The following is a 21,125-nucleotide window of genomic DNA, read 5'->3' as shown; positions in this document are numbered from 1 at the left end:
CGTAACTGTTTACTATTGAGTATGCAAGAAAACTCTACAAGCGGGAGCACATGGACAGACGTGGACAGGTGTGGGTAGACATGGATAGACGTGGGCAGACGTGGGCAGACTGGGCAGGTGTGGGCAGACGCGGGCAGACGTGGACAGACGTGGACAGGCGTGGGCAGACTGGGCAGGTGTGGGCAGACGCGGGCAGACGTGGGCAGACTGGGCAGGTGTGGGCAGACGCGGACAGACGCGGACAGACGTGGACAGACGCGGGCAGACGCGGGCAGACGCGGGCAGACGCGGGCAGGTGTGGGCAGATGATGTGACTGGAGGAAGAACAGCTTGACCACAACTGACAAGGATGGATCTGGGACGACAGGGACCCAGAACCAGTTCCAGCACGCCATTAACTTCCGGTGACCATGAACAGAGAGGACTTCACAGACCACAATACTAATCTCTAAATGAAGAAGCTTCTCACAGGGGTCATGAGATGCAGGGTCAGAGCAGCAAGTGGGCAGTTCTGGAAACCTCTGAGAAGACGAAGCACATCCAGGAAGAAACAATGGGAAGGCACTGGGGTTTTCCAAGCAAAGACTAGCACGGTCACAACATCATGGCACTCAGGCCAAGTGAGTGCGTGAGGAGCCTACAGGGGATAAGCTACCGGGAAGCTTCTACTGTAACTCCGTGGGATGGACGGCAGGGGCGCCCACACCAACAGCAGCTCCTAGGGACTGTCTCAAGGACAACCTGCAACCTCGATCTGGAGTCTGAAAACAGATGCTACTGCTGACGAGAAACAGCTGAACGAGAGTGACAAGAGTTTGCTCTCACACACCCTAAACCCAAGGCAGCAGGAACAGTGTCCCACAAGGCCCAGCTGAGCTGGTGTCACATCCTCCCTGCCCTCACCCTGTCACCTGCCAATTCACCCTTCCCCTCCTTCTCTCACACACACATTCCAGACCTTGAAAGAGCAACTCCAACCCTCTTTCTGCAGACACACCCTGAAGCAGGGATCCTTGACTTACCAGAACTCCACATTAGATCCCATTAGCCAGGACAATTTTTAAAAATTCACCACTTTGTAAAAATTGGATGTGCCATCTCCACAAGCCTGGGCACACTTGGGGAAGGCGATGAAACCATGAACCATGCGCTTCGGCTACAGCCCCCTCCTTCCTCATCCTGGCCAAAGGCAGCCGGCCCCTCGGGGGTTGGCACACACTGTCTTGTGACACGCACTAAGCCAGCCAGCCCATGTGGTTCCTCTGTCACTGGGTGCTGTCCCACACCCAGGGCCGTGATGGTGGAAGACAGCTTGAAACTGGCTTGGTAGAAGACCTTGGTCCTGCCCTGCTGTCCAGGAGCACCAAGCAAACAGACTCAATCACAGAGTTTGCTGTTAGGATAGAACTGATCTGGTGATACAACTGGATGACCTTTTATTGTTCAATAGTGAAGCATGGGCTACTCCCAGGTTAGTGTGGCTTTGTTTGTGTCACCTGGTGAGTATCCCTTTCTCAGGAGGTATGGTGAAATCAGCTTATGGAAAGTCATCCGACAGGTCGCCCTTGGAAGACAAGATCCCTGCTAGAAAATGACCACAGAAAAAAAAAGGGGGGGGGTGTATGCTCTGAAAACATTGCGGCTGAAGCCAGATATGAGTCTGGCACCTACTGTGACCTAACCCAGTGTGACAAGCCATCCTAGAACCTCAACTTGGCTCAGTGTCCTCTGTAAGATTCCATGAATGAGTTAGACAGTCCTACCCTATCCTATCCTACCCTACCCTACCCTATCCTATCCAGAGAACACTAGTGTTGTTTACAGCAAGGGCTGGATGGAGAGGTACTCAGTGGTTAAGTGCACTTGCTGCTCTTGCAAGAGGACCTGGGTTCAGTTCCCGGCACTCCCATTGTGGTTCACAGCTCACAGCCATCTGTAACTACAGTTCCAGGAGATCGGAGGGCCTCTTCAGAGGTCTGCAGGCATCGGGCACACACACCACAGAATTTTATACATGTGTAGGCAAAACACTTGTACACATACAATTTTTAAAGTAGAGAAGCCTGAAAGGGCATAGCAAAAGGAATAGAAGCCAGGATGGTCAAGGCCAGGGAAGAACCTCCCTTCCTACCTGTGCATATCAGTGGGTCAAGTGAGCCGTCAGCCACAACCCAACCGACCAGAGCTCAGGCACAGCTCTGTGCTGCTCCTGCAAAGGGCACGGCGGCACAGCTGGTCCACCAGCACGCTACCTGCATGCTCTGTCCCAGTTCGAATGGACCAGAACCCAGGGTCAAAGCTCACTGTCAAACCCAACCACTGCAGGGAAACACAAACAGCACGCAGGAAAGCAAACCCAATACTACTGAGGCAGCATGTAAGTCTCCTTCCATCACTGTCTGCAGTCACTGAACTGCCCGCTGGTCCTAACGCATTTCCAGCGTATTTAAGCAGTTCCAGCAACATCGGCTGAAGACAAGTGCCTCCAGAATTCTCTCATTCTTGAGTGTTATTTTCTTGCCAGTTAAGCATAAAGCCACCAACTCATGCCCACTTTATTCTGCTACCCTCATCCGAGTACTTCACAAACTCTAAATGCTACACTTAGGTATACTGACTTCACTTATACTAATGAGAACCATTTATAAAAAATGGAATTTATGTCAATGAATTTCACGACAATTTTTTTTTTTTTTGGTTTTTCGAGACAGGGTTTCTCTGTGGCTTTGGAGGCTGTCCTGGAACTCGCTCGGTAGTCCAGGCTGGTCTCGAACTCACAGAGATCCACCTGCCTCTGCCTCCCGAGTGATGGGATTAAAGGCATGCGCCACCAACGCCCGGCTTCACGACAATTTTTATTTGATAATAATTATGGCATTTATAGGTGAACATCTGCTGATAGTAACAGTCTAGACCTGGCAGAGTTTGAACTTGCAGGGCCTTCCAGGCAACGTGGACATTATCTGTGAAAAGCAATGAAAGAACCCGCGACTACATTAATCACAGCAGTATCTGCAGAGCATAACCCTGGAAGGCCTCATCAGCTCTGACTGCGTTCTTATTTTTCACACACCTGATTTTACACCATCTGTAAGAGGGTAAGACAAACACTGTCGAGGAAATTATATTTCTCGGCTTTCTGACTTTTAGAAAATGCTCAGGCTAATTTCTGTAAATATAAGATTCACTGCATGACTAAGAAAAGCTGGTACAGTTAAAAGTCCATCCCTGCGTGGCATCAGTTACCTTACTGACACCTGTTTTACGCTCACCCTCGCCTTTTACTAATATACTTGAGCTCTACACCTGTTCATGACACCAACAGCAGAATCGAGAGCCCAGCGACAATCCCGGAAGCTCTAACTGCTCTTTCTTGCGACAGCAACACTGGCGTTTCAGCCACCACCTGACAGCGTCAGACAGGAGCCCTGAAGCTGAAGGGGGCTCCAGCGTGAACACCAACAGGCAGCACAGACACTTCCACCAGCCTCCAGAGCCTTAGGTAGCATTGGCTAAAGACCGCCATCTCTAGTCTCCAAGGAAAACTGACAATGACTTTATTCTTCCCTTTCACAGAAAGAGAAGTGTGGGTGTCCATGTGGATACGTACATGTGAGTGCCGGTGCTTGTGGAAGCCAGAAGAGGACGTCAGGTCCCGTGGAGCTATGTGGGTGTGGGGACCAAACTCAGGTCCTCCACTAGAGCAGTATATGCTCTTAACCCAAAGGACGCTCTCTGGTCTCTAGTCTACTATGGTCACAAAAGCCGTCACTGCGCACATTAAACACAAATGCTGTCTGTGACAGCCATGCATGTTCAGCTTATCCTGTGACAAAAACACAAACACCAGCCCACACTTTCAAACAAAATGACACTTCCTATTTACATGGGCACATCATCTTGGTGGCTGGGGGCAGGAGACAGGGTACAGAGTGGCTACTATCAATCGACATCAGAATCCTCTCTCAAGGATAATAACTGGTGTGCTCAACAAACAAACAACTGACATGCTCACACGCTCACCCAAGGCCACCACAAAACTGCACAGGGCTGTTAAGACTCCCGTTGGCACCAGGCATGTGACACATGCCTTTAATCCCAGCACTTGGAAGGCAAAGGCAAGCAAATCTCTGAATTCAAGGCCAGCCTAGTCTACAGAGAGAGTTCCAGGACAGCCAGGGCAACACAGAGAAACCCTGTCTTGAAAGACAGAAAAAAAGATAAAAAAGACCTCCATTGATGGTTGCCTTTCTTCTGGTGTCCTCGAGCCTCTGAGGGCATCAATCATTTCTAATGCTACCCCCCTAAGCCTGCTACCAACGCTTCAATTTTTATGTGTATGAGTGTTTCACCTAAACATATGTCTGCGCACCACACGCAGGCCTAGTGCCTGTAGTTTAATCCCAGCACTCGGGAAGCAGAGGCAGGTGGATCTCTGTGAGTTTGAGGCCAGTCTAGTATGCAGAGTGAGTTCCAGGACAGGCTCCAAAGCCACAGAGAAATCCTGTCTCCTAAAACAAAACAACAACAACAACAACAAAAAGAAAAGTAAGTCATAGTAGCTTTCAGCTGCACCTGTGGCCATCTCTTTAGCCCACCAAGGCACGTTTTACAAACCTCCAAACCACTTCTGGAGAGCCTAAACCACCACCACCACAGAGACCACGCCTACCATGAGCTAGGCATGCGCTGGACACCCGCACTCCCTCTCCAGCTCCAGCCGTCTTTCAAAAGCCGCAGCTACAAAGGAAAAAGATAGGAATAAGCTGGAGAGCAAATGAAGCTCACCCCTTGCCTTGCAAAACTTCCACGTGGAGGCGTCCCCTTTGGAAGGGAAAGCTAGGAGGAGTCAGTCCATATGATTCGATCTCAGAAAACCAGCGCTCTGGCTAAGAAAGCAGGGACGAAGAGACCTCCTCTAGGAACTCGGAATGCAGCTGTTCTCAGAGTTTGGGCACCACCTTTAGCAACAGGAAAGCCCACATGGCCTCCACCTAGAAGCCCTCACATGCCCCAAAGGCACCAAGACGGGTGCAGTGCCTAGCTGTTCTGTTACCAACTCCTGACCCTGAGTGTTCAGACCTACAAGGGTGGCCCAGACACCCAAGAGTGAGAGAACAGGGACAGCCTTCCCAAGGCCACTCTGGGCTCCTTCCAGGAAAACCGCCTGCTGGCGCTGGGGGGAACTGCTTCCGGGGTTCTAAAACGGCAGGGGCTGAGCATCTAAGACGTCCTCCTCATTCTGAAAGCTTCCCGTCCACCCCATTCATTCATAGCACAGTTCCTCACCACGGAACACACACCTGCATTTCTACATTTTTGTTCTTTCAAGGCCCTGCAGGTGACAAATGCCCAACAATGAGTTTATGTCGGCCAAAGCCTCTCCCTCCCTGTGCTTACACGGGCAGAAAAGCAAAACCCCTTTGTAAATGCCAGCCCTGCCCTGTCTCAGTCCGGGTGCTCGAAGCATGGAAGTCCCCATCTTGAGACCACAGTGCCTCAAAGTGTCACTTTCTAGTCTGTCATACTGCCCTCCCACAACGTACTACAGAGCTGATACACCACTACTAAGGGCAGAGGCCACAGTGATGGATGCCTACGGCTGCTTTACCAACCTGCACCGGAGAATCCAGGGATTTTCACATTTCCAGTACTTACACCCATTTAAAATATCAAATGAAAAAAATATATCAAGTGAATTTATAGTATATGAAAATAACCACATTTTACAATAAAATCCCTTTGAGAAAATAAGATCAAGTGTACTCTGCTGGCCACTTATTACTATTAGAAAGTCTGAAAGAACCCTAAGCTTGGCGAACGGGTTTCTACCCAAGGCGACATCACTGAAGTCACTGTGAAAAAATAAACAGCTCACTTTTGTCAGCAGAACATGAAACAAAGAACGAAGCTGTGATTCCATCTGAAACACACTACTGAGCAAGCCACTTAAAAACTGCAACACTCGCCAGGCGTTGGTGGCGCACACCTCTAATCCCAGCACTTGGGAGGTAGAGGCAGGCGGATCTCTGTGAGTTCCAGGCCAGCCTGGTCTACAAAGCGAGTTCCAGGACAGCCTCTAAAACAATACAGAGAAACCCTGTCTCGGGAAAAAAAAAAAAAAAAAGCAAACATGCAACACTCAACCAAGTGTAATCCTGAACCACTTTTTTTTATTTATTGTTTTGAGACAGAGGTCCGTGTGGCCCAGGCTGGTCTTGACCCCTCTGCTTCCAGCTCCCAACTCATAGGATTACAGGCTACACCACTGTGCCTGCTAAAGACTTCACATGGAGCTGGAGAGCTCTCAACATTAAGAGCACTGGCTGCTCTCACAGAGAACCTGGGTTCAATTCCCAGCACCTACATGGCAGCTCACACCATCTACAACCCCGGTTCCAGGGGATCCACCGCCCTCTTTTGACCTCTGCAGGCCAGACTGCACATACATGTGGTGCACAGACACACGTGCAGCCAAAACACTCATACATGTAAAATAAAAATAAATCTCTTTTCAAAGAACTTACAGAATAAAAATTAAAAGACTAAGAATCAAAAAAAAAAAAAAAAAAAGGCCGGGCTTAAGTGCCGCACACTTGTAAAATCCTAGAAATTGGGCATCAGGCATGGAAGGTAGAAGGATTAAAAGTTGGAGGCTAGTCTAAGATAACTGGTGAGGTCCTGCCTAAAAAATAATAATAACCAACAAAATGCTTGTTAAAAATTTAGAGCTTGAGAAATGGAGGCTAGGGAGTGTTGTGCATTGTTTTTGCTCTTTTGGCTTCTTGAGAGGCCCGCCACCCAGCTCCCAAGTAAATCACACACAAAGGCTTATTCTTAGCTACGTGCCCGGCCTTAACTTGGCTTGTTTCTAGCCAGCCTTTCTTACCTTTAAATTATCCCATTTTCCTTTTGCCTCTGGCCTTTTCCTGTTCTCTTCTGTAAATCTTACTCTTACTCCATGGATTGCTGTGTGGCCGGGTGGCCGGGTGGCTGGCCCCGATGCCCTCCTCTCCTTGTTCTCTTGCTGCTCTCTATCCTTCTCATCTCTCTTCATATTTCTCCTCTCTGCCTGCCAGCCCCACCCATCCTTGCTCCTGCATCCCTATTGGCCATTCAGCTCATTATTAGACCATCAGGTGTTTTAGACAAGCAAAGAATCACAGCTTCACAGAGTTAAACAAATGCAGCATAAACAAAAGTCACACACCTTAAAATAATATTCTACCACAAGGGAGATGTCTCAGTGGGTAATAACGCTTGTTATTCAAGCATCAGAACCTGAGGGGTGTTGTGTGTGCATGCGTGGTGTACGTGTGTGGTGTATGACGTGGTAGGTCCATGAACATACATGCAAAGTTAAAGCAAGCCAGTGTCTCTCTACGCCTCACTCTCTGAGACAGGGTCTCCCACTGACCTAAGAAACTGCTTATGCCAGTAAACTCCAGCGCTGTGAGACAGATGGAGAGACAGGTGGATTCCAAGAGCTCTCTGGCTGCAACCAGCCTAGGGCAAATGCCAGGCTTCAGTTAGTGAGAGACAGTAAGACGGAAAAAAAGAGAAAGACATCACTTCCTGGTTTGTCCTTTGCCTGTGCGGTGCATGGGTGAGCTCACACCTGCACCTTCACATACATGCAACACACAAACACACTCACACACACTAAACTGAATAATAATTTTTTAAAAAACCTGACAAGGTTAACTACCGCATGCTCCAGAAAAGTATCCCCAATGCACCCATCACCACCACAGCCTGGACTCCAAGGGCCAATGGTTTAGCCCCTCCCTTGTACCCACCTTTATCTCTCTTACCCCTCTATTACTCCATGGCACCTGTTTGCCCAAAATCCAGCTGTCTTTTCTTTTTTTCAGCCCAACCCAGTATCTACTCCAAGCCTGTGTGCCCATGCAGCTGAACACAGCTCTGTGTGTGTGTGTGTGTGCCTGTGTGTGCGTGTGTGTCTGTGTGTGAGAGTGTATATACATGTGTGTCTGTGTGTGAGAGTGTATATACATGTGTGTCTGTGTGTGTGTGTGTGTGTGTGTGTGTGTGTGTGTGTGTGTGTGTGTGTGTGTAACCCAGGCAACAACTTTAGGGAGTCGGTTCCCTCCTTCCCCCTTGTGGGTCCTGGGGACTGAACTGAGGTCATCAGGGTTGGAAGCACGTGCCTTTACCTGCTGAGTCGTCTCTCCAGCCCGTGTTTTGGTTTATTCTTTGTGTCAGAGACCCTCTCCACAGCCCAAGCTGACTTCACACTGTGGTCTTCCTGCCTTGGTGCCCTAGATGCTAGGACTACAGTGTGGCGCCACACCAGCTGCTACTCCCCTGCTGTACACAAATACCATCAACAGCAGCAAAGCCGTTCTGCAACCATCATGTGTTAGGAAAAGCAGCGTAGTCTATGATGAAATCCGCACAGCCAGCCATGAGGGCGCAGAGCCACACAATAAACATACCTGCTTACTGGCTAATGCTTCTTTCTCCGTTTAGCCCTGGCTTCTTTGTCTAATGTCCCTAAAGTTGAGATTCATAAAGTGCTGGATCGTAGACCCTGCTCTGTTCCAGACAAGACCCAACAGAGGGCAAAGCTGGTTCCTCGGAACATTCCAATCTGCTGCGCAGGCTGACTTCCAGCACCAGGCCTTCAATGCTGTCTTCCTGGGATGCTGCACACAATGTGCCCCCTCCCTCTTCTCCCCCAGTGAGCAATGGGGCCCAGCTTGTTAGTTACAGGGGTGTTCTGGTTGTGTGTTGGCAGTGACAGCTGGTCATGACACCAGTACCAGCACAGGCCACTACCCAGGGAGAAGTCACAGGACCTGCTAGAAGTGAGTCAGGATGTAATGTTGACGCTGGTTCCCCTTCCTAACAACTGGGAGGAAAGGCCCAGGCAGTGAAACATCACGGTGAGTGATGATTCAGTTAACCCAAGATGCTCTGCGCAGCTTCCCCCCTGCCCAGGGTGCAGTGGTTCTGGAGGACCGACTGGGGCAGAGCCCGAGACAACACCACTCTAGTACTTTAAGCCACATGTTCAAGCCTAATAAATTAGCCCAGGCTTAAAGAAGTCAAGCTGTACACATGTAAGAATTTTAATAAGCTTGGAAAAAGGCTACCTGGAGCTATGTTCAGCTTACTGTACCAGTGAGAAGCCCTGCCACCAGCCACAGAGTGCTAAGTCAAGCTGTCCAAATGTAAGAATTTTAATAAGCTTGGAAAAGGCTACCTGGGAGCTATGTTCAGCTTACTGTACCAGTGAGGTGCCCTGCCACCAGCAACAGAGTGCTAAGCCCCCGACAGGGGCTGGGGAGCACTCGAGGCAATAGGAACAGGGAGGCGGTTTGCAGGTTTTCTCAGGACTTGGGGACTTACAGCAAATGGCTGGCAGTCAGATGACAGACAAACAGAACAGGGCAGGCAACGCAGCAGAGCCAATGGCGTTTACCAGGAAAACGTGCCAAGGGTTTCGTTGGTGAGAATCTGGTGCTTGCACACCCTTGTAGAAACCAGCAAACACCGTCTACATTGTAATCAATGCCTGTTTGTACTCAGAACCATGTTAGGGACAATAGAGAGCTAAGCAAACATGGTCTCTGACTTCTAGATGCCAACACCTAACATAAATAAAAACACTAAGTCTGTCCAAAGGATTACCAAAGTAACTGAGCAAACACGAGCGAGTCAGAAGCATTTGCCTTACACAAATGAAGTGGAGTCATCATGAAGGCTAAGTCATGGGAGATGACTCTCTGAGCAGGGCGGAGCCCAAACGGAACAGTTACCTGTGAAGGTTGAGTCTGGGGGGGGGGGGAGGCAGACTCTGAGAAAATGCTCAAGGGCTAGATATCAGGCTAGCAATGGGCCAGGACTGGGAAGAGGCACAGCACAGGAGAGGGTCTAGAGGCAAAAACACAACTGTGAGTTTTCTAAGTGCCCTGAAAAAGTAGAGAACACAAGCAGGCTGTTTCTCAACTGGCCTTCTCCATGAAGCCTTTTAATATACAGAAAAACAATCTTATCCTCGTTTAGTGTTATTTAAAATTCAAAAAAGACTAAATATCTTACCCAATCCCAAGTCACAGCTATAGTGGCTTTACAATCTAATATTCAATCTCATTCTCTGTCTCTGTCTGTCTCTCTGTCTCTGCCTGCCTGTCTGTCTGTCTGTCTGTCTGTCTCTCTCTCTCTCTCTCTCTCTCTCTCTCTCTCTCTCCCTTTCTCTCTCAAGCTGGGGGGTCAGGCTAACCGTGAATTCACAATCCTGTCTCAGTTTCTGAAATGCTAGGATTACAGGTGTATGCCGCCACACAAGAAGTAACACAAAATCAACACTTCCCCCAGAGCTAGAACCGCCCGAGTCAGCAGGGACGATCTCTGTCACAGAATTCATGGAGGAGAGGATGTGGATCCTAGTCCACATGGGACCAGACAAGCATTTGTCACAGAAACATAACAGGGCAATGGACAGAAACAGAACCTGACGCATCAGTAATTCCCAGGAATCACCTGATTAAAATTCTTGAAGGTGAACTCTTTGTAGATGGCGTCTCTCTCACTTAATTCCGACCATCCTGCTGCTTTCAGGCCAGAAATAAGTTGGTTCCTCTCCTCGGCTGTCAGCCACTGTGCATCTGAAGACTAGGAAGAAAACACATTTCTTGTCTGAAAAGATAGGCAAACTCTGTGTGGGCTGTCCAAAAGAAAATGGCTGGCGTCCTGGGTCTACTCCAGACTCCAAGATTCAGCATCTCCGGTTTATTACAGCTACGGGTAAGACTGCCATGCCACCGGCCTTTTTAGATGCCACAGATTCCCAGGCTGTGCGGCCAGGCAACACCAGCTCTCTAGGGGAGCAGCCAGAAGGACCAGGACCAGATCCCCGGGCTCTCACTGACCCTGGTCTGCTGCTCTCTGGGTGAGGTCCCAGCACCTCCCGTCTCTGCAGCTCACTCAAGAGGGTTAGACTACGTAGAGAGTCTATTCCCTGTCGAACACAATGAAAACCCCGTTACAAAGGGGGAGCCAAGTGTACATTCCCATGGAACTTCGTATAACCACGTCTAGGGGTCCACAGCCCCTCTACCACAGGCCAAGTCCTTGCCTTGATAACGAGAGCAGCATCGAAACAAGCCCCCTTCACGTGTCTCTGGCCCACCCAGAGCATCCGCAGCGCCGCCTGCTCTGTCCACCTCGCCCCTGCTCTCCAGGGACAGCCACAATTCAGCCCTTTTGCCATTCATTCTGGGCCTTTCTTTGCTAACTAAAATTAAACACCATGGTCACATTTCTAGACTGAACACAGCGTCTCATTCCAGCGTAAGCACCCACGGCCACCTCATGCTTCACCTCCTCGCAGGGTGACTGGAGGCACTGGTGAGACCTTCCCAGCAAGACTCTCCCCCAAAGACGGAGTCAATGCTGAAGGCTCCACACTGTACAAGCAGCTGCAACTCACTCCTACTTCTGGAATCCTCAAACTTTTTATCATAGACATTACTGTTAAGAAGCCACGAACGATAGGTGGTGGTGGCGCACACCTTTAGTACCAGCACTCGGGAGGCAGAGGCAGGTGGATCTCTGTGGGTTCGAGGCCAGCCTGGAATACAGAGCGAGTTCCAGGACAACCTCCAAAGCTACACAGAGAAACCCTGTCTCAAAAAAGCAAAAAAAAAAAAAAAAAAAAAAAAAAAGACCACCCTGCACCAGGGGCTGCAGTCAGCACAGTGAAATGGAGCTGCTTCAGCTATATAACACCAGTGGTCCTGAAAAAAATGTACTCTCAGCAGAACTCCTGGCTTGTTTGTTTTTTTAATTGTGATTTGTTTTCTAAAGATTTATTTACCTTTTATTTGTTTGTTACTTATTTTAGTTTTTCAAGACAGTGTTTCTCTATGTAACAGCGCTGTCTGTACTAGAACTCACTCTGTAGACCAGGCTGGCCTCAGACTCACAGCCATCTGCCTTCCTCTGCCTCCCAAGTGCTGGGATTTAAGGCATGGGTTTATTCCCTTTTATTTTGTGTAAGTGCTTTGCCTGCATGTATATACATGCACCGTGTACATACATGCTGCTAACAGAGGCCAGAAGAGGGCATCAGATTCCCTGCTACTGATGTTTCAGATGGTTGTGAGCATCCTTATTGCAAGAGCAGCAGGTGATGCTAACTGTTAGACTGGCCTTCTGTACAGCCCCCAGCACAGTCCTTTGAAGGAGCCAGGGAATGAGTTTCATAAGAGCTGGGGGAGATGTGAACAAGTACAGAATCTGAGGGGTGTAAACGGTTATCTTTTTACTGCTGGATGCTAAACCTGCCTCTCTGGCTTCCAAGGCCCTTGGGTCTGTGGCAGGGACAGTACAGTATCAAAGTGCCAAGATATTTTTGTTTTTATTGTTGCTTTTATAATTTATTTATTTTTATTTTATGTGCTTTGGTGTTTTGCCTGCAGGTATGTCCGTGTGAAGGTGTCAGATCTTGGAGTTACAGACAGTTGTTGGCTGCCAATATGGGTGCTGGGAATTGAACCCGGGACCTCTGGAAGAGCAGTCGGTTCTCTTAACCACCGAGCCATGTCTCCAGCCCTTGTTTTTAGTTTTTTAAAGACTTAAAGAGATCTTTCAGTGTACACCTTAACCCCAGCACTCGGGAGACAGAGGCAGGCGGATCTACGTGTTTAGGCCAGCCTGGTATACATCCCAATTGTAATATTCAAAGAAAGACTGAGGGAAGGAGGGGAAAGGGAAGCAGAGACCTTGACTGCTGTGGTGGCCACCAGAGACTCTGGCTCAGAGCAGCCATTCAAACCCAGGTGTGTGCTCGCTCCTTCCCAAACACCATAGTAACGTAAGGTCAGCAGCACTTTGGGTAGGGGTATGCCTTGAGACACACCTAATCAAGTTGTATAGAATTTTGAGCTATTACCTTACATGTTACGTATTAAAGAAATTTCACATGCCTGTGTTCTCAGCACTTGCAAGGTGGAAGCAGAAATGTGTTAACGGGCTCTCTCTTGGGCTGCCCACCAGCGCCTGAATCATGACACGGGGACTTATCTAGTTACAAATGCTCAGCCTTAGTGTATGCTTGTCCCCTAGATCTTGCGACTTACTTCAGCTGTTTCTTCGGGCTCCTACCTCTCCTCTATTCTTTATGTCCTGCATTCACCGCTTGCTCTGAGACTGGCGGGTGGCTGGTTCCCAGCATCTCCCCCTTTGTCCTTCATTCTCTCTTCCTTTTCTCCCCTTTTCTCTTCCCCTATTCGCTCTGTGTGCCAGCCTCTCCTAGCCGGCTACTGCCTAGTATTGGCCATTTGGCTTTTTATTAGACCCTCAGAGGCCTTAGGCAGTCAAGGTGAAACAGCAGCACTTTTCTGCATAATTAAATGAAGCATAGACAAATGCAACAAACTTTATACAGTTACAGTAACACTCTGCAACATAAACAAATGTGACGCATCTTTACATAGTAAGAATTCCACAACAGGAATATATCGAGCTCAAGGTCAGCCTCAGCTACATGAGACATACCTCATTAAAAAGAAAATGAAATTCCATTCCTCCTTCCATTGGAAGAAAGGATACAAGTGGGAAGGGTGCATAGAAGAATGTGTTTAGTGTACCTGAACTTCACACACATATACACCTGTGTGAAAAATCATTTTAACTAAATTAAAAGAAACAAATTAGCAAAATGTAAAGACTGGCCCTCGGTTACACCAGGAAAAAAACAAACTCTAAAGTCATTATCGGCAATAATTTTCTGACTTCAACAATTCTACTGTGTGATAAAAGAAAAATTTGTGTTTCAGAAATCCATTATAGAGCTTTTACAGGAATATAAACCATGCCTGTGACTTATTCATGAAAACATTTTCCAAACGGTCGCTAACAGGCTGCTGGAAACGAAAAAGGTGCGCTTCGTGCTACATTTTCCACTAGATGGAGCTGCGTGTTAAAACTTCCCTGGATTTACTCTCCCTCTAACTCAGCCCTCCAAACCCTTCCCTCCCAGACGGTACCGCGGCGCTGCTCACTGGCTTCGCGGTAATCCTCCTGCCTCAGCCTGGCTAGGCGCAGGAATTACAGGCCACAACGCACGGCCAAAACACTAAAGTCTGAAGTAAGAAAACTTAAAATGTCCCCTTTACAAAGTTGAGAAAAATCGATGTGCCGTTCAAAAACGTGGAAGGAAAGGTAATTTACTAATTCCTCCTAAAGCTCACGGGCAAGCCGGCCCCGCTAAGGGGCCACTTAGGGGAGCCTCCCGGGCCGGCCCACTAGCTCACCACTAATCCTCACAGCTAGATTTCTGTTGTTTTTGTTTTGTTTTGTTTTGTTTTTACACCTTGACGGAAGCCGCTCGGGGTGTCCCGTTTTGGGGCAGGTGCCACCACGTAGCCGTGGCTGGCCTCGAACTCACACGCGCCCTCCAGCCTCCGCCTGCCCGTGGCCGGGGCGAGGGCGCGCGCACGGCGCTCCGCCAGGTCTGCGCCCGCAGCCGCCCGCACCCAGCCCCGGCCCGGTCTCCCGCACCGCGCGCTCGCACTCACCATGGCCGCCCGGCTCGCACCCCGGCCGCGCAGCGCCGCCAACCCGCGCAGGAGGCCGCGCGCCCCCGCCGCCATGGCCCGGGCTGCCCGGCGCGCTGCCTGACTCCGCCCCGGCCCCGAAGGCCCCCGGAGCGGGATGGCCGCCGCGCCCGCGGGTGCTCGCGGCAGGCTCGGCTCCCTCGGCCGGGCGAGCAGCCCCGGGCGCTGGCGGGAGCGCGCCGGAGTGCGTGGGGCCACCCCTCCGTGCTCGGCGACCTTCGCAGCTGAGCTCGCCCCTGCACCGGCTGAGTCGCATGCACAGGGGCTCTCCCGGGAGAGCCGAGACCGGCAAGGACCGGCTGAGACAGTTGCCTCCCGGGTACTGAGACGGGTTCTTTTATATGCCGTCTGTGTGTGTATTAGTCTTCATTATCCTTCTGCAGTTTTGTTTTTCTTGAGATGTAATTGACGATAAAATTCACTCGTTAAAATCCGTGGTGTGGGGCCAGGGTTTTAACCCTGTGGTAAGTTTTGGTTAAAGTGTTTCAGTTTTTAGCCGGGCGTTGGTGGCGCACGCCTTTAATCCCAGCACTTGGGAGGCAGAGGCAGGCGGATCTCTGTGAGTTCGAGGCCAGCCTGATCTACAGAGCGAGTTCCAGGACAGCCTCCAAAGCCACAGAGAAACCCTATCTCGAAAAACCAAAAAAAAAAAAAAAAAAAAAAAAAAAAAATTAAAGTGTTTCAGCTTTTAGTTCCGCTTGTATCTTTTGTTGTTTGGCTTGGCTTTGGTTTTCTGAGACAGGGTTTCTGTGTGTTGCCCTGGCTGCCCTGGAACTCACTCTGTAGACCAGGCTGGCCTCCAACTCAGATCCGCCTGCCTCTGTCTCCCAAGTGTGCTACCACAGCCTGCCATCCTTTTGGGTTTTTTTTGTTTTGTTTTGTTTTTTTACTAAGTATTTTGTATTCTTTCTTGAGACAGTTTCCTGGATCCCGAGTACAACATTGCAGAGGCTAGCCTTGAACACCCGTCTGCCTCCACCTTCCAGGAGCTGGAGATTGTGGACATGCGCCAAGCCCAGCTCCGTTATTTTTTTCTAAATTAGCACATTACTGTTATCAGTTTGCCAGACATGGTATCATACACCTTTAATCCCAGAACTCAGGGGCTGAGGCAGACGGATCACTGAGAGTTACAGGCCAGCCTGGGATACACAGGAAGCTGTAGGAGAGCCAGAGGTGTATAATAAGACCTTGTCTCAAAATGTATATTTTCTTATTTTCATCAGTCTTACAGAGAATTTGGCAGAAGGATATATGTACTAAAGAGTTCATTTAAGACTAATTTCACAATTGTTAGCAGTCTTATATCCCAAGTGGTCTTAGAAAAAATAATAAAGCCTCAAAACAGCCGAAAATTTAGACTTCAGTATTGACCTTTTTTTTTTCCTGATTGCCAAGATGTAACAATCTGGGAAAGAAAAACTCCAGGTACTCGGAGGGCACCGGCCCAACAGCACTGACTTGAAGGAACTTGGGTGACAGTGTGGGTTTCTTTAGGTTCGTGCCTAAGGATGAGTGCCAGGGGCAGAATTAAAACAAAAGTCTTATTGCTGGGCAGTGGGGATGCACTCCTTTAATCCCAACACTCAGGAGGCAGAGGCAGAAGGATCTCTGTGAGTTCAAGACCACCCTTGTCTACAAGAGCTAGTTTCAGGACAGCCTCCAAAGCCACAGAGAAACCCTGTCTCAAAAACACCAAAAAAAAAAAAAAAAAAAAAACTCAATAGCCAATAGCTAGAAAGAGGTTAGGCAGGACTTCTGGGGGCAGAGAGGACTCAGAGAAGAACAAAGAGTCTCCTGCCAGACATGGAGAGGAGACAGGAAACACAAGACAGAAGAGAGGTAACGCCACATGGCAGAACATAGATTTAAAATGTGGTGAATTAAGTTATAGAAGCTAGTTGAGACTAGCCTAAGCTAAAGGCCAAGCTTTCACAATAAGTCTTCGTGTTTGTTATGTGAAGCTTTTCCTTTGCTAGCTGCTTTGGTATATCCCCTGCCAGCCGCCTGGGCTCTGCCGCTTTCTAGTCCCCCAAATAAACACACAGGAGGCTATATTAATTATGAAGCTGTTGGCCTTGCTTGTTTCTTACTGGCTAGCTCTGACTTAAATAATTACCCCATAATTGTTAATCTAAGTATGTCTCTTACCGGAGAGGTTTCCGGGCTTCCTACCCCAATGGCGTTACATCTCGACTCTCTGTGTTTCTCCTACCCAGAGTCCTCCTGGACTCCTAGTCCCTCCTATCTAGATTCCCCATTGGCCAGACAGTACTTTATTGGCATAAGACTTCCCCAACATCTCCTCTTTTCTGTTTAAACAAAAAGAAAGGTCTTAACTTTAACATAGTCAAATTGTATATAACAGAACAGTTATCAAGTAAGAACATAGTTACAATATTTTAGCAAGATTTAAAGAAAATATCATCCATCCCATCCTTGTGAGTCCAAAGTCCTATATGTAGCTTATCTTTTATCATAACTAAGGAAAACTATAATTATAACTATCTGTCTTCAACTCTATCAAAAACCACAGAAGGATAATATATAAACACTAGGATTGACAGAGACATCTTACTGCCTGGACAGTCACCCGAAGTTCCTCTGTAACATTGGGGCATCCATCTTCAGCCCATAGGCCACAATGTGTCTGGAACTTCTCAGCAAAGCAGGAAATTTCAAACTGTCCATCTGCATTGACAGTCATCATTCATTTTTCTTTGTCCTGCAGAAAGTCTCGTAGACTCTTCATGAAGCAGGAACCCTGTAAGACTGAGTTCAGCATTCACTTTCCTGTGGGTCCTGCATGTCCAGATTATACAACAACAGTCAAACAGTCTAGGCAAGAGCAGTTTCTTGCCCAAATGGCTAATCTTGCCATGTTGAAAGCAAACTCCATAACAAGTTTCTTCGATGCCCATCTTCCTCTCAGACGTAATTAGTGCTGCCAGGAGCAGACATTTCTCATTGTCAAGAAAAGCCCTAAGCCATTTTAAATGCCATTTTCTGAAGGTCTTTGAGAGGTTTGAAGACTGTTTATCTATCTCAAATATTTTTCTGTATATCTAGAAAACCTAACTTACCTAACTATAAATTCTGTTATAAGTATCTATAGTCTGTATTCAATTGTGCATTACATTTTAAAAGATCAGTATAAGCACAATACTTAATCAAGAGAAGAAATATACATATCACAAAATTGACCTTGAATTTGTGTCAATAAATGAAAAACAATACCCATACCATAATTCCCCTTTTTACCATTAAAAAAGATTGGCTGTGATCACTAGCCAATTATAAACAATCCCATTTAAATGAAAACAAAGATTTATAAACAAGATGGGAATTGGGACGTTGCTCATTCCAAACTGCTTCCTGCTGGAAGGGGGCGCTGTTTATACCATGGGGATCATGACAAAACTCAGAAACCTGTATAAGTCCATATTTTCGGGGTCTGTAAGACTGCATCATCTTCGCTGTTTTGATTGTTGGAACACCTGGTCCACTGCTTCCAGGGGTCTTGGTTCGTCAAACCACAAAAGCCTGGAAGGAATCCTTAGCTTTTCATTTTCTGTAGAAACATAAATAAAAACTCCTTTTCCAAGTAACATATCCTTACACTTAAATTTTGAAGTCAAGGCATTTTTAAAAGATAGAAGTTGGATTAATTCAGCAGCATTTATAATCAAGTGTACTTTAGCAGCAGTTCCTTCCTGAGCAAGCAAAAAACTGAAAAACACAATAGCGTACAGTATCCAGACTTTCTGTGTATTTTCCATCTTTACGTGGCTTATTTATTTATCTATTATTACTTTATTCATTTTACGTTTATTTATTTTTCTTTGAGACAGGATTTCTCTTTGGAAATCTGCCTGCCTCTGCCTCTGGAGTAAATCCTACCGGCATGCGCCACCACAACGCCGGCTTTTCTATTTATTTACCACTTTGTCGTTTCATTTTCTCTCTCAATCTCACATATATTTTTAAACATACTGTAAACCTTTAGAGGTTTTGTTCATCCAAGTCTGACTTTACAGTAAATCTTTATGTTTTTCTGGCCACGTGTCTTATTTGTAAAACCGCGGCTGTTTTAAACTGCCGGTTTTTCGTCAAGATGGCGGGCGTAAGCGTGATTCCAGTTTACCACCTCAGTCCATGCTGACATCCAGCAAAAGCTGCCACTTCCAGCTGTACGTACACACTTTTTAATCGTTAGCAGAGTCTCTTAAAACAACCTTGTTGTTGTTGTTGTTGTTGTTTTTATGCCGAGTCAGGAAGACTCCAGTAAGCGAGCCACGTGAATCTCGGCTTGTGGCTAGCAAAACAGAGCACACCTGAGAAAAATGCTGCTACCAAAATCTGTGCTTCTCTCTGTTCTTCTGTTTCTAAAATTCCTTTAAAGCTTTTGTTGTTTTGCGTGGAAATTCAATCCCACTCCTGACAACCATTCTGTTAAGAGAAGCTTTTCCTTTGCTAGCTGCTTTGACTAGAAAGCGGCAGAGCCCAGGCGGCTGGCAGGGGATAAACCAAAGCGGCTAGCAAAGAAAAAGCTTCACATAACACGTGTTGGCCACCCAAAGGAAAGCCCAACTACAGAATGTGTCACTGTGACTCGGGCTTCAAATGGAGTCACCTCTCCAGTACTGTGTCCCCTTCTCCACATGTGCCTGCATGCCACCATGCTCTGCTGTGATGACGATGGGCTGAGCCTCTGAACTGTCAGTCAGTCCCAACCAAATGCTCTCCTTTCCGAGGTTGCCACAGTCATGGTGTCTCTTCACAGCAATGGAACAGTGACTAAGCCACCTCTCTTGGGGGCTGGAGAGAGAACAGTTAAGAACATTTCACTGGCTGATATTCTAGAGGCACTGGCTCCAAAACCAAACCGGAGTGTGTGTGTGTGTGTGTGTGTGTGTGTGTGTGTGTGTGTGTGTGTGTGTCTTTTTGGCTTTTTGAGACAGTGTTTCTCCGTGTAGCCTTGGTCATTCTGGAACTAGCTCTGTAGACCATGCCTGCCTCTGCCTCCTGAGTGCTGGGATTAAAGGCATATGCTACTACTTTCTGGCCTAAAATCCCATTTTTTGAAAGAATAATTCTCATTCCAGAAAATACTCCAAAGGAAATGAGAATACTATGATAATATCTAGATGAAAAAGGCAAATGTGTTAAACTTACTTGAAAGCCTATTCTATACCTAAGGTTCCGGAAGCTACCAGGAGCCAGAAAGATGGCTCAGCAGAAAGATGCTCTGGCCATCAAAGTTTGGACACTTGGGCTCAATCCTTTAGGCCCACATCCTGGAGGGAGAGAACTGACTCCCACAAGTTGTCGTCTGACCTCATATGCGCCATGACCCATGTGCCTGAACACATACACACTAAATAAAAAGGAAAATGTCTTAAACTATTAGCAACAGTGAAATGCAATCATTTGATAAGAAAGGCGTTATGCCAGATGTGTGTGGTAGCACTCGCCTCTAACACTAAAGAGACCCTGGGGGCCGAGGCAGCTGGTGAGTTTGAACCAGTCTAGCGTACACAGACCAGACGGTTGGTCCTGTCTCAAAAACTAACAAGGTTAAAGGTGCCTGTGGCGGTCGGAACGAGAGACATGCCCCACTGGCTAGGGTGTTTGAACTTGGTCCCCAGCTGGCGGTGCTGTTTGGAGAGGTTCCGGAACCTTCAGAGGGTGGAGCCTCACTGGAGGATGTTGCTGCAGACAGGTTTTGCGAGGCTGCAGGTTTGCCCCCGTCCAGTTCAGCCTCTCCGCTTCCTGTCTGCAGCTAACAACGTGATCTCTCGCTTCCCTACTCTGTCTTCCCCAACACTCCCAACTCTCTCTTGACCCATAAGCCAAAATAAACGTTCTTCCCTATCCCACTCTTGGTGGTTTCATCACAACAAAAAGCACCTGATACAATTACAACACACTGGAGAGACCAGAGGTAAACACAGCCAAAGGTCACCCCGGCCGTGGCATAGAATGAGGCAGAACCAATCCTCTGGGCTTGGAGCCAAGTGTGGTGACACACATCAGGGATCTCACAGTAAGAGCCAGAGGCCAGTGTGAGCTCCATCTCAAGACTCCAAAGAACAAACAACACAAACCCTACAACCAAGGTCTGAAAGCCGCACAGCCAGCAATGAGTTATTCCAAGCTTCAGTTTACACTCTGAAATGAAGACATTTGATGGCAGCAGTCTCAGAGTTGTGTTCGTAACTGAATCAGTATGGCAAAGAATGTTAAATAGTAGCTGGCCTTCAAGTGGTGATTCAAATGTTACTGTGAGAGTCAGAATCACTAAGGTTTGTTGGTTTTTCTCTGCTAGATTTGTGATTACACGTCAAGGCCCTCAACTTACTGTCTTTGTAAGCTGGGCAAGTTGCTCAACCATTCTCGGCCTCAGTTTGCTCATCTGTGAACAGACATAATGGTCTCTTTCTGAGTCACAGTCCCCTCCACCAGGGGACACCCAACAAGGGCTGTTCATGACACTATGCACACCATAAAGTTGTAAACTCTCAACACAATGCTCTG

The 21,125-nt window shown here is 47.8% G+C and overlaps 1 protein-coding gene across 6 annotated transcripts in view; it reads right to left on the bottom strand.

The window, feature by feature from the left end:
- The window catches only part of Pcbd2 (pterin-4 alpha-carbinolamine dehydratase 2), a 50,120-nt gene extending 35,481 nt beyond the window's left edge, over positions 1–14,639 (bottom strand). For 2 of the 6 annotated variants that reach the window (XM_040756051.1, XM_040756052.1), the window contains exons 1-2: positions 14,550–14,639; positions 10,510–10,641 (exon numbers count right to left, since the gene is read on the bottom strand). In XM_040756051.1, coding sequence (XP_040611985.1) covers positions 10,510–10,641; positions 14,550–14,624 — 207 coding nt within the window. In that variant the 5' untranslated portion in view covers positions 14,625–14,639. Of the gene's footprint in view, positions 1–1,022; positions 1,167–4,672; positions 4,741–10,509; positions 10,643–14,549 lie in introns of those variants that run through there. The other 4 variants (XM_040756056.1, XM_040756053.1, XM_040756054.1 and 1 more) reach the window with 4 other exon arrangements.
- Positions 14,640–21,125: the final 6,486 nt, after the last annotated feature.

Source organism: Mesocricetus auratus, unplaced genomic scaffold, assembly GCF_017639785.1.
Source record: "Mesocricetus auratus isolate SY011 unplaced genomic scaffold, BCM_Maur_2.0 Super-Scaffold_100013, whole genome shotgun sequence".
Taxonomy (NCBI): Eukaryota; Metazoa; Chordata; class Mammalia; order Rodentia; family Cricetidae; genus Mesocricetus; species Mesocricetus auratus.
The sequence above is the reverse complement of the archived record's forward strand: the minus strand, read 5'-3'. Positions and strand labels throughout refer to the sequence as shown.